Genomic DNA, 17,340 nt, shown 5'->3' with positions numbered 1-17,340 from the left:
CCCCTCCCTCCGTTCCCGGGTCCCTGCCCGCCCGGCGCGGGCGGCCCCAGGCGGCCGAGGAGGCGGGGGCAGCTGACGCCGGGGCCCGTGCGGCGGCGGCGGCTCCGCCCCGCGAAGACAGCGCTGAGACGGAAGAAGCCGCCGCCGCACAGCAGCCGCCACCTCCTGCCGGAGGCCGACATGGCGCTCTGAGCCCAGCCCCGGCCGTGCCGAGAGCCGCCACCCCGCGCGCCTCTCCGGGGGGCCCCGAGCAGCCGCCCCCGCGCCGGGACCGGGGAGGGAGGCATGGGCAGGGCGAGCGGCGCCAGCCGGCAGGGCCGCTGCTAGGAGCCCGGCGGGCATGGGAGGACGGCGCTAGGGACCCCCTTCCCGCCCGCGTCGCGCAGCTCGGCCCCAGCCCCGCGGCCGCGAGGTGAGACGGCGGCGGGCGGGGGCTGCCGGGCAGGGCGGGCCGCGGGGAGGGAAGGAGGGAGCGCGGCCCGCGCTAAAGCCGCTTCCCCGCCGCTTTGTCCTTCCAGGCCCCGCCGCCGCCGCCCAGGAGCAGGGAGGCCGAGAGAGGGGAGCAGCGGGCGGCGCTCGGCCGCCGCAGCCCGCCATGGCCCACTCGCCCGTGGCGGTGCAAGTGCCCGGCATGCAGGTGAGCTCCGCGCTGCGCCGGCCCCAAAATGGAGGCGACGGGCCCGGCCTCGGCCCCGGCTCCGGAAGCGGCGCTTGCGGCCCCACCGGGCGGAGGCCGCCGCTGGGGCGACGGGTCCGGGGGACCGCGGGTGGGCGAAGCGGGGCGGGCGGCGCGGCCTGGCTGCGGAGGGACCGCGGAAAGGCCTCGCTCGGCCTAGGGAGGAGCGCGGGCTGGAGCCCTCGTCGAGCGAGGGAGGGGGTGCTCTGAGGTAACGGGAGGCCCTGGAGGGGCCCCGCTCCCTCAGCGTGGCCCGGGGGGGCCGCGTACCTGCAGCCAGCCCCTCGGAGGCGAAGGGTTTCCCCTCCCTCCCCCCTTTGTTTCGGGGTTGGCCGCGCTGCATCCAGGAGCGCGTAAGAGCTTCTAAAACTGATTAAAGGCGAAATGAAGTTAATCGCAGGGTGTGTGGGTGTGCTGTAAATGACATATCAGGCTTTCTGGCAAGCGTACCTCCTTGCAGGACTTCCCCACCAGCATGCGCTTGGCGCTGGGCCTGTAGCGCAGCTTCTCTGAGGACCTTGCGATTAATGGGAAGGTGGTAAACGCGAGGTCCAGTGGTGATACGGCACAGCGGCCAGCTTGCTGTGGAAGCCGTCATCTGTCAGAAACTTACACCTCTTTTCAGCTGGGAATGAGACCTGGTGTGGTTTCTTTATGTTTGTGGAATACCTCTGACTCTTCATTCTTAGTCTGCTGGACAGTCTAATACAAGTTTGGTCAGAGATCTTTATCAGACGTAAAGGAGCTGAGGACCAGACTCATTTCAGTGTTGATTTTTGCTTGTCAGACAGCGGCAGCCCAGTCAGTGTTTTGGGGCTTTCTCTTAACTTCTGGGATAGTCATGCTGTACAATATTGGAGGTTTTTTTCAGTTCAGATAACACAGAAGCCTTTATACTACATCTCTGTGTGTGTGAGATGTACAGTAAAGAGTTCAAAAGCTTTCAGAACAGAAAGTTAAAATTTCTCTTGGTCAGGTATCTTCATCACTTCTAGAAAGCGTAAAATTTATGTATAAACAACATTTATATATTAATTTAGGCAGTTACAATACCAATGTTTGGTTTACCTTCCTGATTTCTAATAATTTGCAGGCTTTCTGAAATCAGTTAGATTTTGGTCATCCACTGACTTTTTGTTGATATAAGAGGACATAAACCACATTTTCTCAGCCTCCTTGTTCCATTAATATGTGAGGGTTACTGTTGTATTGGTACATCCTAAAGAAATGTTGTGATAAAGGATTTAGAGGCTTTAGTCTGAGCTGCTTCTGTCTTTTTTTAGTGTTTTTGTATTTGGGAGGCATCTATTTCAAAATCCAAGTTTGTCAGTTTCTTCTCTTTATATCTACTTAGTGTATTGCTGTCCTATTTTTCAATAGCTGCCCTGTCATCACGAAAGGACCTTGAAATTATTTAAGGTCCTGTTTTCCATTGTTAAACCAATAAACTTTATGTAATACCATAGTTAGTTCCACTAGTATTGTTGTTAGTTTAACCCAGATCCCTTAACATTTATTTGTAGGTCTAAAGCATTTTTTTAAACTGTTAGACATGTACAGCTGCATAGAACTAAAATATATTTTTCCCTTCGTGAAGACTATTACACAAGTCCTGAAAGTGTTAGAATACAAAGAAGTAGAATTTCGTGCAAAATTATTCTGCTCACTCTTCTTTTAGAAGAGTCATAATACAGTTTTTTTAATCAAAAAACCCCAAACAGCTGTTCTAGAAGAGTGTGGTAATCTGAGGTATAAGGGTTGCGTCTTTTGTTTTTTGTTTTTTTTTAACACATCTGAACTATTCCATCAGGATTGTCCAAGTGATGATAAAAATGCCCCTGCTTCTGCTCAGTGTTAGAGTAAATGCATGGTGATCAACTGAAGAAGGAATAAACAGGTTCTTCTGTGATGGAAGAAGGTCTAATAGTTACGTTACTATCACTGTGGGAAAGTGCCTGTAATGTCAAACCCCTTGGCTTGTAGTCTGCATTGAGGGGAGCATTTTATTGAATATAACAGTTGGAAACTGAATTTGCCAGAGTATGTGTTACAGGTTTGAAGCTTTCAGTTTTACTGTAATCTTATATTTTTCCCTCCCATTTCATTATACAAAAAGTATCAACAAAAGTCCAGAAATAATGTATTATATAATTCCCATACTCCAAAAAGAAGACTTTGACAGTTTGTCACCAAAGTATAACAGAAGCTTTTTTGACTGTTTTAAGATCTTTCATCTTACGAAGATTCAGTTTCCCTTTAAACAAAATCCAAACACGGAAAATTACAGAAAGTCACCAAGAGTTATTTTTGTGAGCTCTTAAGTCTGACTTGAAGTACCTTGACAACAATGGAAGACCCAGAGGTAGTATTATCTCTTGCGCTTATGAGTAGTTACAGAACCATTTGTTTATGTAGTGGTTGCGTTCTGTTTAACCTGTCTTGTGTCCCTAACAAAACCAAATTTTATACCTAACAATTCTTGCCTGTGCAAACAACTTCTAAACATGTTCATTTTCCTCACTCCTTTGGAAAGGCTCCATTTGATCCAACTGTATGATGTTAACTTACCCAGCTGCCAAACTTCTAAACCTATTCAATAAAATCAAAGTACTCAATGAATATATAAAATAAGTGCTCTGAAGTTGAGCATGATACACCAAATTATGGCACTTTATGCAGAATCCAAGACTAGAAAGAAAAATGAAAGGTTGATGTTGCTACATGAGCACAGTTAAGGTGTCCTGCTTACATGAAGCATAGTTTGCAATGAGTTTGAATGTCAGGTTGGAGTTTTTATTCAGTAATGTCACTGTAAATTTATTCCTTTTTCTAATGGGATAGAAATAATTCAGACTAGTTCTTAGTCTGGAATGCTTGATTGAGATCTCACAGCAAGAAACTTGTCCACTGGCACTATCTTCAGAGAATCCAGTTGAACTCATACAGAGCATTTCTGGATATGGCTTGCAAGAGAGATTTTAGGGCCTACCTGTCTCTTTTACCAACCCAGGGCCTGTACTGAAAACGGAGCTGGAATGAAGGTGTTGGACCCCTTATTAGTAGTCCTACACTACTGCTTTTCTTTTGCCCAGCAGGCAGGATCTATAGTTCAGAATGTTACATTCATTTCAAGTGATCAGGAAGTTTAAAGTATGTCAGTCATTTCAGAATGATGCATTTCTGATGACCTTATGTTATTGGCAGCATCTCATACAGTACTCCAAGCCTTAACACTTTCCAGCCTCTCTTATTTCTAAGCTTACAAATGAGCAACAATGAACCTTTCTAAGGTGGACAGTGCTCTCTGTCAACACCCTAAATTTCCAAACTAGTCTGTAAACTTCAGCAATGGAACATCACTCAAGTAATAAATTGCTTTTGTAGCTGGTAGAGTTTTTATAAACAAACTTGCCCTTTTCCTATGTTGTGCAAAATTTTAAGTCTGTGAAATATTCATTCATTAACTGATGGAAATGTTGATTCTTCTCATTTGTGTTTCTTCTTGTCAGTATGCATGTCTTTGGAACCTGATTTGGGGCTTTATTTCTCTTATCTCTGCTATCCTACTCATCTAAACACTTTCTGTTTCCTTTCTCATAGCTTTGTTGATATCTCCTGATCCTGTATGGCAGTAGTCTTGAGTACAGCCAGAAAGGTTGTTTAGACCTGATCTCCATCTGTTTTTATTGGCATTCAAACTATCTTGCAATAAAGAGCCTAACTTCCTCTAAAAGCAGAGCAGCCAGAAGCATGTGACCTGTCAGCCGGTGTACTCTGATTCACAACTGAAGGATTGCTTGATTAAATACAAACTTCGATGTAAAGGTGAGCTTTGCTCTCTGTGCTGCCAGTTACCAGAGTGGCTGTAGGGCGCTGCTCGCTGAACAACCTGAGCCTGGCAGCTGGAGAGTCTCTCCCTGCAGGATGCTCAGAGGCAGATCACTTAACATCTAGTTATTGGATGCATATAGAAGAATGAAAGGAGAGGTAGCATTTAATTTTGGAACTAATCTTTTTCATAGACCAAGAAAAAATACATTTTCTCTTAAATTAGTGCACCTGTAGAAATGGGCTCTTTGTGTGGTGCCTAAAGCTAGCCTGGAAGCGTTTCAGATTTCTAGTAAACCTTATGCATTGTAGTTACAAGAATACGACTTGTGTTAAGAGCAAGCAGTCTGTTACTGTCAAATGCTTAAGTGTTTAGAGGGTGGGCATTAGAGGAACTTAAACCTCTGAAGAAAGATCCGTTCAAGGATCTGTTAATTTATTCCTCTCCTAGGAACTGAGCTGTATCCAGATGCTTCTACAGTGAGTTTGAAAAGGCTTTAAACTTTTGTTATTTAGAGACATGACTGACTTAAAGGAAACTGCAAAGTCTAGCACTTGTAGGATGCCAGGAGACTTCCACAGTGCCTAGAAAACAGGGATTTCTTAGATTAAGCTAGGATGGACTCCAGTGTTTTAGTGATGAATACCTTGTCCAATTTCAGTTCCTTGATTTGTGCTTTGAGCCACAGTGCAGACAGACTGTATTTTAAGACCTGTGGAGAACATGCCTCTTTGCTACTTGAAGCAGATATGCATTAAAATATTTGTGGAATTCAACACTGCAGTTGTTCCTTTCCTGGTCGTGCTTGATGTACAAACTGTATCATACCTAATAGTAGTCTGCCAACTCAGCTCAGGCTTTATTAGCTGAACTTGGTTCTTCCATCTTGTGCATTGTGATAAGTTACTCTGATGACAAAGAAAAGTAGGGCTCAGTCATACTTGTACTGTCGTACTGTTATCAAAGGAGGAGGATAGAGCGAGCTCTGGGAAGTGTTTGGTACATGGGAGCTGTGTAGTTATATAATCAGCTGGAATTCAGCAGATGCTTTTATCAGGCTTAGAAGAAAAAATCCACAGCAGTCTTTTACTAGTATTTTTTGTGCAGATTTTACAGTTTTATACACGCGTTAAGTGCACTGACCTGGAATTCAGAGGCAAATCTGCTGAAGCTGCAGGGACCACATAAAACCAACTCAACTTGTCTCACCTTAATCTCTCTGCTGTTCTGTACCACCATACACTCTCAGTTTTGGGCAGAGGATAATTTCCCCCAAAAGGTGAAAACATTACATTGGAAACCAGACTTTTAACTTTTAAAAATATATAATTGTTAATTTATTCTGTAGTATTTTTTTTTTTCTTTTGAATTTAACATTGAAAAGATTCACAGTGGCTGTTTTTGAAGTCTGGTGTCTTATTGTCATGCTTTACAGGTCCTGATGAAAGTTTTCTTTTTCTTTTCTCCTTTTCCTCAAAAAAGGAGAACGTATATCAAGTAGTAGCTCAGTGATATATTGTAATTTGTTGTTAAGAAATTGAAAAAAAATTTCTTTAGATGCTCATTTTGAGGGGAGGATTGTTTCTTTACATATAGTGACTTTGTGGCACACCATAAAGAGTATACATGACTGAATGTGCCTCTGCAGCAGTATTTGTCATACGAGACCTATGAAACATGTTAGTAAAGATAGGCTAGCGTATTATCCTCAATTTTCACTGTTCTCAGTCGTCTCTGAAAGTGAAAGGATGAATTTTAAACCTGTTAGTAAAAGTACTATTTGTTTGTTCTCTGGTGATTACCTTCAGATTTAAGAAAGAGTCACCAACTCTGGAAAGTGATAAGATACTATTGTTTTGTCTTTCATTTATTCTTAGGGACTGAGTTTAATAATTGACAAGATACTTGAAGAGTTCAGGGATGGGTTTTGGGGGGATGGGGTTAGGGATGAACAGTGCAAAGTTGGGTTTGAAATTCTTCTGTAACAAATATTTTTCTGACATGCTGTAATTAGTGGCTACATGTATGTTGTCATTGCAGAAACAAAGAGTTGGTGAGCTATCTATCATGTCAGGAAACACTGTTCCAAATCCTGTTATTTCGTTCCAACTTAAAATAATCAAAAATCAAATTCCTTCCTAATACTGCCTCATCAGTTTTTACTCTATTTAAAGAACTGTCATTTGCTCTTTAAATTTAACTTCTATCAGTTCTTCTAGAACAAGTCTGTTCTGCTGATGAGGATCACTGAGCACGCTCCTTAGCTCTGAAGGAGAGACTTAAATCTAGTGGGAAGGGTGCCCATGTAGTGATATTCACTGAAATCTGTTCTGCCAGACGGATTGCTAGCCAAATAAATCTGGCAAAAAGAACTCAGTCAGAGAAACTATTAATAAAGGGACTGACGAGGTAACAGTAGCTCACCTGTCTCATTCTTCCTCATATCTTATGCATGTGGTCTTGCAGAGATAGGCTATATTGATTAGGTCCATAGCTTGGGAAAGAGCATGGCTTCAGCTTAGATCTTTCTTTATGAAGAAAGCTTTGAAGAGCTATGTAGTTGACTCTTAGAAGTGTGAAGCCAAGTTTGTCTTGCCAAAGTCTGTATTTGAATGGTCTTGATTGAGGCAGCGTATCTGGATAAGCTTTGTGGTGTGATCTATCTTGGATCTGCATGAATTCTGTCTGCATTGATGAAGGAGAACAAGGAATGAGAAATGTTAGTTATCTGCAGGTTTCACACTTGAGCTGTGGAAGAGAGAGCCTAAGAGCACAGGGTGGCTTCACTGTTTTCATGAACCGGAACTCGAGAACCATCTGTTCAGTCCTGAAGAATGTGGGTTTTTTTTCTGTTTCCCCCTGCTCCCTGATCTTTTGCAGGCTTTCCTTTCAACGGGGTACTGTTGTATGTTCTGAATATTTGAATAATGTTGACTGAGGGGGATCAGAGGGTGTCTATGCTTCGCTAGATGTCAAGTTGTATTTCAATGCAGGCTTCTGTGTTGGGAGCTGAATGCAGAATAATAAAAACACTGTACAGCTTGAAATGACCGTGAGTGTTGTAAAGTGCCTAAATGTAAAACACCGAATGAAAAAGATTGAATTTCTATTGATGTAAGCCAATTAAAAACTTACAGAGAATTATGAGGGAAACAAGAATGATCTTGCTGTTGCTCTCTCACCTAGGAAGGTGTCATCTGGCAACTGGTCATAGCAAGAACATTTTTACATTCCTGCACAGCTTTATTCCAGCCTAGTTGGCAAGAAGAATCTGAATTTTTTTTCAGGGTGTTTCTCTTCCTCCCCTCCCCCTTCCCCTCGCCTTTTATGTAATGAGATGCTTTGCCATGCTATGAATGAGCTGCAAAGTAATTGAAAAAGGAGTTTCCTGAAATGGGCAGGTTGGTTCTGGCAGGGTAGGTTTCTCGCTTCCTTTGTAGCTCATTTTGGAGTTGTATTTCTGGTTTTTTATTGCGTGCTTCTTGTAGCTTCAGATCTAGTATGGTTGATATGATCAAGGTCCAGTATTCAAGAGGAGAGTACAGCTTTCAAGCTTGTGGTCCTCTAGCCTTGGGAAGAAGACAGAAATCTAGGATTCTAGTAGACTGGTGTGTGTTTGCCTTCCTTTCTCAAAATGGTCCCTACCAAAACTAAAGGAATGGTGTGATACCCTGTAACCGTGGGTTCCCACTTGGGGTTCATTGCAGGCAGTGATTATGCCTGCAGAGTTATCTGTGGTAAATAAATTTGTGGCCTGCTCTTTAACCCACATTGTGTTTTGGAGCCATCCTTTCTCAACCAGTGTTTTTCTGCCTTGCTTTAATTTTGTTTAGCCTGAAAATAAGTAATGACTATCTTGGTAGGGAGATTTAACAAAGATACTTACGTGTGTGTTAAACTTGAGGTCTTGGTGCTGCTTTCTAGTTTATGAACTGGCAAGTTAAAAAGTTGGATTTTGTTGTTAGTTTTGTTCTATCTGGATTATAGTACGAGTTTAATTTTGTTTACAGGAGGAAAATCTGTGTATCAGGTTCTAACTTGCACAGAAAAAATGCTAAAATGGCTTCTAAGATAGAGTGGTGAGGAGGCCTGTAAAATTTATCTAGCAGTTGCCATTTAGCTGTAGATACTGAACTCTAAGTATTAGGAAAATAGTCCAAATGCTGTAATGATGCAGTTTATTGCTGATAGAGTTTTGACATAGTTGTTCCTTTAAATGGGTGTGGCAAAAATTAAGAAAAAAAAATTGTTTGTGTACTGATAAGCAGCCTGCTTGCTGAAAGGGAAGGCATACCGCTGAAAGCAGGCTGCAGCCCATAAATGGTTGTTTTTCCATATTCCTATTAGACGGGGCTTTTGTAATCTCTCTGCAGATTAGGTTTTTCAAAGCAGTTCATAAAATGGAGAGGTTACAAATGTTCTTCAGCAATGAGAAATTACAGTAGTCCTCTGTCTTTTGACTTCTAGTTCAGGTATACAGGTAGTTAGTTCATTGAGGTGGGTTAATTACCCATTCAACAGTCGCTTGTCCTGCACTGTTCAACAAAGGAGATCAAGTTTGTTTTGAAAGATCAGCTTGTTGAACTCTAATAAATGCAGAATGGAGTTTGAACACTTGGGGATACCAGAACCTGTTGATTTCTTGAACTGACTTCTGTCTCCATCTAAGGATGTCCATCCTTCCTAGCTATAGAGCGTTCAGTCACTTACGTCTTCTTCAAATCATAGTAAAGACCTAGTCACATAATTTGTGCCCCCCTCGCTCCTTAATTCCTCTGACTCTTTTGGTAGGCCATGTTCCTCAGCGATATAAGCAGACTGAAGGATATGCAGCTGTGTGCAGTGCTTTGAGGATTTTTCTTAAAGATACTAGGTGGTTAAAAGGTATTGATAAATAGAATGGAAGCTAAGTGGAACTTGAAATGTAAGGATCTTCAGTTACAGAGAAGCTCACTGACATGAGAACTTTCTCTTTGTGTTTCCTCTACTCAATGCAGAAAACTCTTCATAAATACTTGGTGTAAATTATTTTAATTGCCTGGGTCAAAGAGCTAATATGTGTTGGTATTCTTGCTTTTTGTTTATTTTTGCTGTTTCTTAAGCTTCTTCATGTTGTGTTACCAAAGTGAAAGAATGGCTAAGAATAGAGGAAGTGAGTTCAGTGGTTTCCATTTTCAGCACAACATGCAATTGACAGCTTGCATCTATCACAGGTCAGAGATGGTTTGAAGATGAAGGTAATTCTTTCCTTAAAAATCTGAGAATGGGTGGGATTGAATGCTGATTTTAAAGTTTTGATAGTCATACGAATTTTCAAGCAGCTAGCCTCATGGCTGACTTGATGAAAACAAAGCCACGTGGGTTTTTTTCTTGCTTATTTTTGCTTTTGTTTTATATTGAAGTTCTCCAGGTTCTCACTAAAAATGGTAATGAGTCTTGGCCTTGTCAGATAAGGGAGATGTTTCATAAAGGATGTAACGGAGGTCAGGTCTCATTTAAGGACAGCAAAGCTCAGATCTAGTTTTTGCTGCCTACTGTGTGGAAAAGCTTGATAATGTAAAAGTTTGATACTTTATAAAACCAAATTGTTTTGTTAAAATAATTTTTTCTTCACTGTATATCATACAGTTCCAGTAAATATAATGAAGTATCTGCTATCCTCATATTTGAGTCTTGAAACAGGACTGCGGGGTAGCATCAGAGTTTAGTTACATGCGAAAGTCACTGAGAAGGAAGAGTGTGTGTACAAGATGGAGAAAAAAGATGTCTACAGGTTCCACCCTTGTTTTGAATGTCTGCAGGTTCATTTTTTTCTGATTCTTTATAAGTAATAATGGATCTGCACCTGTGCCTTCATTAACTTCAAACTATTTAAATTTTTATGTATACACACACATGCCTATGGCACTGTTTGTGTGAGTAACTTTAATTGTAAAAGGATTTTAAAAGAAAATGGGCGGGGGGAGTTGGGGAGGAGCTTCAGGAATTAAAATCGATCAGTACTTGTGGTGGCTTTATTGTAAAGAAGTAAAATGTTCCTTATGCAGGTAAAATATGGAAATATATATAACGTATGTGAATATATATTGTTATATAATAGAATATGCATGGTGTATATATATCTATATATAATACTTGAAACTACATGCAGATAGTGTATGGAAAGAAGTTCAACTAAGAAGAATGTATCTGTTGATTAAGACATTAAGTTCCGCAGCCTATTAGGTTTACCAATCTTACTCCCTCTTAACTTCAATTTTTTTGGGGGGTCTGAACAGAAGAAAGACTTAGATACTTTAGGGAATAGATAAATGTCTATGAATGAACTGCTTACCTATGATTTCAATGTGTTCAGCCCAGATGCAGTATTTTGTAAGAGTCAGATAAATGCTGAGAATAGATGAAATGTCTTAAATTTTAATCTGTTTTGTTTTTTTATTGACTTTCAAGTGTCTTTTTTACTCGTATTTCAGGTATTCATTCTTAAGACAATAAAAGGTATCTTGGAGATTTTACAGATAATAAATTAGGCTTCATAATTGCTATTTAATTTTATTGTTAGCCATAATTCAGACAGTGCAGACAGTGGGACTTAAGAGAAATGGTGCAGTGCATGCTGGCTTCAGCAACAAAGTTGGCATACTTTCCTGATCCTAAATTGCTAAATTAAATTAGCAATTTAATGCTAATGTAACTGTGAGGCTGCACAACAAATTAATTACTGGGGTGTTTTTTTGGTGGTGGGTTGTTTTTGGTTTGGTTTTAAATCTTTTGCCATTAACATATCCTCCTCCTTTTCCTCAACCTTTCTGTAAGATAGCTCTTTTCCTTATAGCTTACCTTTGACTTCTCCCTGGCTATGAAGATAAGTTTTGGTTGGTTTTTTTTTATTATTTTAGTGAGCAAGTGCTTGAAATGACAGTCTTTTAAACACACAGGTAATTCTGATGGCTTCCAGAGATACCAGTACATGTTAGGGTGCCATAGTAGTGAATACTTGAAAAACATAACAGTAGACAGTCTGGTCTTCTCTTACCAACCTTTTATAAAACTTTTTGAGCTAATTATTGCATCTTTATCTAATGTGTATTGGACTAATGTCTCCCAATGTAGGTGAGCTGTTCTGTAGTGCTGCTACAATTTTAAGGGAACTTCTGTTCCAAAAAAAGCCTGGGAGATGCTTGAAAATCCAGATATTATAACAGCATTTCTGGGTCAGGTTTTAGAAATATTATTAAGACAACAGGATATATGTTCTCACATTGACAGACTCCTTGGAAGAAATCTCACAAGAGTACGTTAAATTATTTGCTTTGGGAGACCTGGAGGATCCTGGTTTTGATTTTGTTAGATACGAGGCGTTAGCTCAGTCTCTGTCCAAGACTCTTTGAAGCTTTGGTTTTTTATCCAGTTGTACTCCATACCCTTTGATGAAATTCATTTATGAACCTTCTTAGAAGACCTGTTTCTATAAAAGAGCTGTCCTGCACTGGCAGATCCTGAAGGAGTCTAACATAGATATTGTTTCTTCTAATTTGGTGTATCTCATTAGATATCTGTATAGTCTTGGAAGTTAGATATTCAGTGTGCTTTAACTTTGTTTCAAAGGAAGAAAGCAAAATTTGGAGAACAGGTACGTGAAAGGGTCAGAGGTAGGAAGGTGAGTCAGCCAGTCAGTCTTGTTGCAGAATGCAGCCAGGACATTGCTGCATAGCTGTGTTTATCAGAGTAAAAAGAAAATACTAATATAAGCCATATTGGCAGAATACTTAATGCAACTACTGCAGGTATGCTGGCAGAAGTTATGCTATAGTGTTTTTTATTTGGGCCTTCTGAGCAGGTTGTTGGACTAGATGACCTCCTGAGGTCCCTTCCAGGCTGATTTATGCTATGATCCTGTGACTGTAAGTGTACATACATATGCGTATAAACACATACAGTAATGGCACATGGTTGGATAAGAGAGGAGGAGAGATTTTACTGAACACTAGCGCAGGCTGTATAGTTGTGCTGGACTGGCGAAATGGTGGACTTCCCTAAGCTATGCAGAGGGCTTGTATTGCCATGCTCATGCTGGTCCTGTTGCTCAGGCTGGTGAGATTGAAGTTGGCGTGCAAATGTGCCTGTGCTTGTCATACTTGTTGCTGCTTTTGTCTGTAGAAACTAGCTTAGGGAGGGGAAGAGAAACAGATTCTCTTCCTGATTTGTCCACTTACAGGTGTTAACTTTGGAGAGGTGATGATGGAGTCCATATACTGTCTATTGTATTGTTACCATCTGCAGCCCAACAGACATGACTCCCCATAGAAACCAATATTTATTTAAAAAAAACAACCACAATTATTCATGCAGGCAACTTTCAAAGCTTCTAAACCTTTTTCCCATTCAGTGAAAGACCTGTGAAGGAACAGGGTTGTTTTCCTCAGGAATGTTAATAGCATTAGAAATCTTAATTTCTACCATATTAGAAACTTAGCTGGCAGCTGTGCTGCAAAAAATTATTGATATATATTGGGGGTGTGTATACGCACGTACACACTTCTATTTATATAAAAGATGTCTCCATCCTTTTCTATGCCAGGAGAAGGAGGATAGATATTACTGCATTATATAAATTTACTTTTGTTTAAAAAGTAGTCTTTTAAAGTTTGGGGGTTTGAGGTTTTTTTATTAGTTATAGAAGAACATTCCTCAGGAACATTAGTCTGAAAGACAAGGAAATCAAAAAAGGTAAAAGCAAATCTGTTTCAAAATGCAGTCGTTGTTCTAAGACCATGTATTAAGTTACGTAGTGTTCTGAGTTTGAAGCCTTTCCAAAGGACATTATCTCAATATTAGCCATAGTTGGTGAGAAATATTTGCCCTTATCCTGGAGTGCCCTACAGTCCCTTGTCAACCTTGGTGAATAACAGAAGCTGTAAAGCTTACTTTGCTTGCTGTGAGAGGATTTTCTCAGAATAGAAAGATGTGAATCTCTCCTCTAGTAGTCCCGCACAGTTTGTTCTCCTCTGATGTCCCTCTGTTCTACCGCTCCCTCCCAGGGATGTACATGGAGTTCTGCGGTGTCGGGAAGTCCAGCCATGCCTGATCTCTCCCTATACTCCAGCACTCCCACTGAACTGGGTTTGGTGTTGTTGGAAGTTAAAATAGCCTTTAAAGCTCTGATTCACCTGAAGTAGCTTGGGGGAGAGAGTTTGGAGGCCTGGCTTGTTTTGTTGATGACTGTTAAGTTGGTGTATAGGATTGAGTGATGTGCATTTCCACAGGAGCCCACAGGAATTTTCTGCTTAAGGTTTCTCCCCAAGCAAAACCCAAGTGTTGCCCTTTGAGTTCATCAAACATTTGTGAAGGGTTGGATTAGCTGGCTATGTCTGTGATTAAATTGCTTTTCTTTTATCTGTCTGGAAGTGTTTAACAGTTTTCATCTCAAATCAACAATAGCAATTAGCTAGCATGAATGATTCCCAGAATCCCAGGCTCCGAGCGTGTCTCAAAATGAAGCTAGTTTTTCTGAAGATGAGTATTTTAGGGTTAATGAAAAGTTTTGCCAATCCTGTCTCTTTACTCTGTTGTTTCTTGGGAGTGTGTGTCTTTGTTTATTGTAAATGGAGAACTACCAGTTAATTATTCCTTATTGCAACTAATGTTGTAGTTTAGGAACACATTTGGTTGCTAGCTAAATCACAATTTGTCAGCTTAACTAGCAGCAGGGAAAGGCTGGGCGGCAGTCGCTGCTGCTTTTGCCACACATGTCCCTACAATAATTTTTTGAAACACATCTGAAGATAGATTTTTAATTTTTAAAAAAAACTGTTTGTTTTTTATTTTTAAATTTTTTTAGTTTTAATGATGAAAAGATGGCAGGAGCTGATGCAGTAGTGTATGGCAATATGGCTATCTTTAGGCATTTTGAAGATTTACTGGGGTTATGTTGTCTAGCTAAAAGCTTTATGAGCACCTGAGGCCTTCAGTCATTTTCTCTCCCAGTATAATAATACTAGTTGTCCCAAATTTCAGATCAGAATAGTACTCATCCTACCTTTTTTCATTTGCTTTGATTATGTGTTTGTTCATCTTTTAAGTCTTTCACGGGATCTGTCAACAGAAGAAAATATGAAATTTTTTGTTTAATTATTTCTCTGAAAGTGGGTTGGTTTGGTTTGGGTTTTTTTGTTTGTTTGTTTTGTTTTTTTAAATGGAGCCAAGTAGCAACGAGCTCATTGAAGACAAAGGGGAAATTCCTCATTCTTCTTGCTTTAATGTGCTGGTCAGGAACAGCAGTGTGTCTTGTATATTTGCAAAATCTAAAAATCTGACTACACAGATCAGCATGAATCTGCCATACTACTTCATGTTCCCTCCTCTTGTGATAGCACAAATGCCAGCTTGAGATATATATAAGCAGTGAACTGATTCTGCTGAAAATAAACCTGACAAATCATATGGTTAACTCTTAGCTAAATCTGTTTCCTGATTCATCTCACCATATTGTGGAATAAATTCTGGTTCTGGTAGAAGGGAAGAAGCAACAAAAAGGGCCCAGTAATGAAATAAGATTGTCCATTTTGGATTAAGTTAAAGTAGTAATGTGGTTTTTTCCCAATAGAGATTTTCGTATCCATTTGCAAGAACACTAGTGTAAAGATGTTTTTTGGAGTTTCGTGTTGATACTTGAGTATTTTGTTATGTAGAGTAATCTGTGCTTTGGATTCAATGTCTGCCTTTGCCAAAACTGACACTTCTTTTGCTGGTTCTGAGTTTTTGAGTGCGAGAAAGATCTAAAGCAAAGCATCTCTTTCATATTTTCAGATGTTGCTATTGAATCATAGGGCATTTTTGGGCAGATGTTTCTTATTCAAAGATTGATTTGTGCAATGAGTTGCCCAGTTCTGACAGTGGTAATATATTTAAGTCTGTTGTTCTGCAAAGTGTGGGCTGTTCTGTTAATACGTCTGTCTTGCCTCCTAAAAACACCTTTTTGCAAACTCTCTTACTATGGTCTGAAGATTTTTGTTCTTAAACAGTCCTCTGTATCTTTCAGAAGTCACTGCTGTGGTTTTTGGATACATAAGGTTTTCTAAGCAGCCATGTAACATGCTTTATCTTGAAGGGAAAATGAGAATTTGCTTCCTTTTTTGTTTTCTTCGTGACTACTTGAATGGAGCTGAGAAATTTAAAATCTTTGGATAATAATCAGTGTGCTGAACTTAGACTCTCTGTTGATACACTACTCTAAGCCAGGCGTCCTCAACAGTGCTATGCTGCCTGGTGCTCTGCTCCCCTTTTTAAGGCATGCTTGGGTGATACCAGCCAGTTCTCATCAGTACCCCAGTTTCAGTACTCTGCTCCAGCCTTCTTATTCTGTCTTCGAACATCTCTCAGTTCCTTTTGCTCTACTTTTCTGTCAGCACTTTCAGCTGCCCTGAACACGCCTGATCTTATCGGATCTCAGAATCTGCAGGTAGTGCAGTCCTTTCACTACCTCCACGCTGTATTACTTGATAGGATGCTTGGTCTGCCCAAGGCTGTTGGCCAGGTAGAAAGCCCAGTCTTTTCTGCCTGTGTGATGATGTTAGTGGTTCTGTGCCACTAATTGCATTCCCCAGTCTTCTGAATTACTGCACAGATAGGATTAATATTAAGAACAGCTCTATTCTTTCCATTTAAAGGGTTGTTATGTGAGGAAGTGAAATGAGATTTGTACCTGACTCCCTTCCTGGTGAGGCTCATTTACCTTTGACGTAATTGCATAATGTATGTTCTGTAACTAATAGCTGAAGTAGAAGTTATTGTGAAGGGAATAAATTTATCTGATGCGAGCCTTCTAGTGATGATAAATCTGGATGATGTGCTTCTTGGGATGTAATGAGGGCTAATAACTTGGAAGTAAATTAAGTAACTCGTATCTTTTTTTTTTTTCTTCTTTTTTTCTTTTTTCTAGAACCATAGAGCAGACCCAGAAGAACTATTCACAAAACTGGAACGCATTGGAAAAGGCTCCTTTGGTGAAGTCTTTAAAGGAATTGATAATCGGACACAGCAAGTAGTTGCTATAAAAATCATAGACCTTGAGGAAGCAGAAGATGAAATAGAAGATATACAGCAAGAGATAACTGTTTTAAGTCAGTGTGATAGTCCTTATGTAACAAAATACTACGGATCATATTTAAAGGTAATGTGTAGTATTGCACAAAGATTTGCTAGTTGTTTTGAATGCCGCTAGGAAAAAATCCTAAAATTGAGGAATAGTTATCATGCCAACTTGACCTCTTTTTAGTAGGTTTTTGTTTTCTTTTGGACAGAGCTTTTCACTTTGTTTTGCTCCTTTTGCTGCTTGCGCTTTGAGGCTTAAATTTGCACAAAATGGCTAGAGAATGAATGGAGTTGATAGAGGATTCTGCTTGCCATTGCAGTTGCTTTTGGACCTTGGTTTTCTCTCCTCCTCCCCAGTCCCTAGCACAATTTTGTGGCCTTTCTGGGGAAGTAAAATATACCTTCATAGCTATAGAAACAACAACCTTTCTTCGATCTGGAAAAAACCCAGCACCATGTGGAGGTGTGTTGGTAATTATGCAGCATAGCAGGCCTGAGACAAAGTAAAACTGACATCAGCAGTTATGTAACCACTGTGTGAAATGTTATCTATGGCATAATTTAAAAACAAACAAACAAAAATGAAACCCTACAGAAATCCAAAAGTTGAATAAGTCTTTTCAACTTGCAAAACTGTTCAGGTGTAATCACCTTAAATATTGCTTAAATGATCTGCGGTGCTTACATGTTTTAGATGATTTTTTAAAAAAATAAAACCATTTAATAAAATCTAAAGTGTTGA

General features: G+C 40.4%; 1 protein-coding gene across 1 annotated transcript in view; it reads left to right on the top strand.

Moving 5' to 3' along the window:
• Nucleotides 1–576: 576 nt before the first annotated feature.
• STK26 (serine/threonine kinase 26) overlaps nucleotides 577–17,340 on the top strand; it is a 31,986-nt gene continuing 15,222 nt past the window's right edge. The window contains exons 1-2 of the mRNA XM_059824371.1: nucleotides 577–637; nucleotides 16,447–16,677. Coding sequence (XP_059680354.1) covers nucleotides 596–637; nucleotides 16,447–16,677 — 273 coding nt within the window. The 5' untranslated portion in view covers nucleotides 577–595. The remainder of the gene's footprint in view (nucleotides 638–16,446; nucleotides 16,678–17,340) is intronic.

Source organism: Gavia stellata, chromosome 14 (assembly GCF_030936135.1).
Source record: "Gavia stellata isolate bGavSte3 chromosome 14, bGavSte3.hap2, whole genome shotgun sequence".
Lineage (NCBI taxonomy): Eukaryota > Metazoa > Chordata > Aves > Gaviiformes > Gaviidae > Gavia > Gavia stellata.
This window is presented reverse-complemented; position numbering and strand designations above follow the sequence as displayed.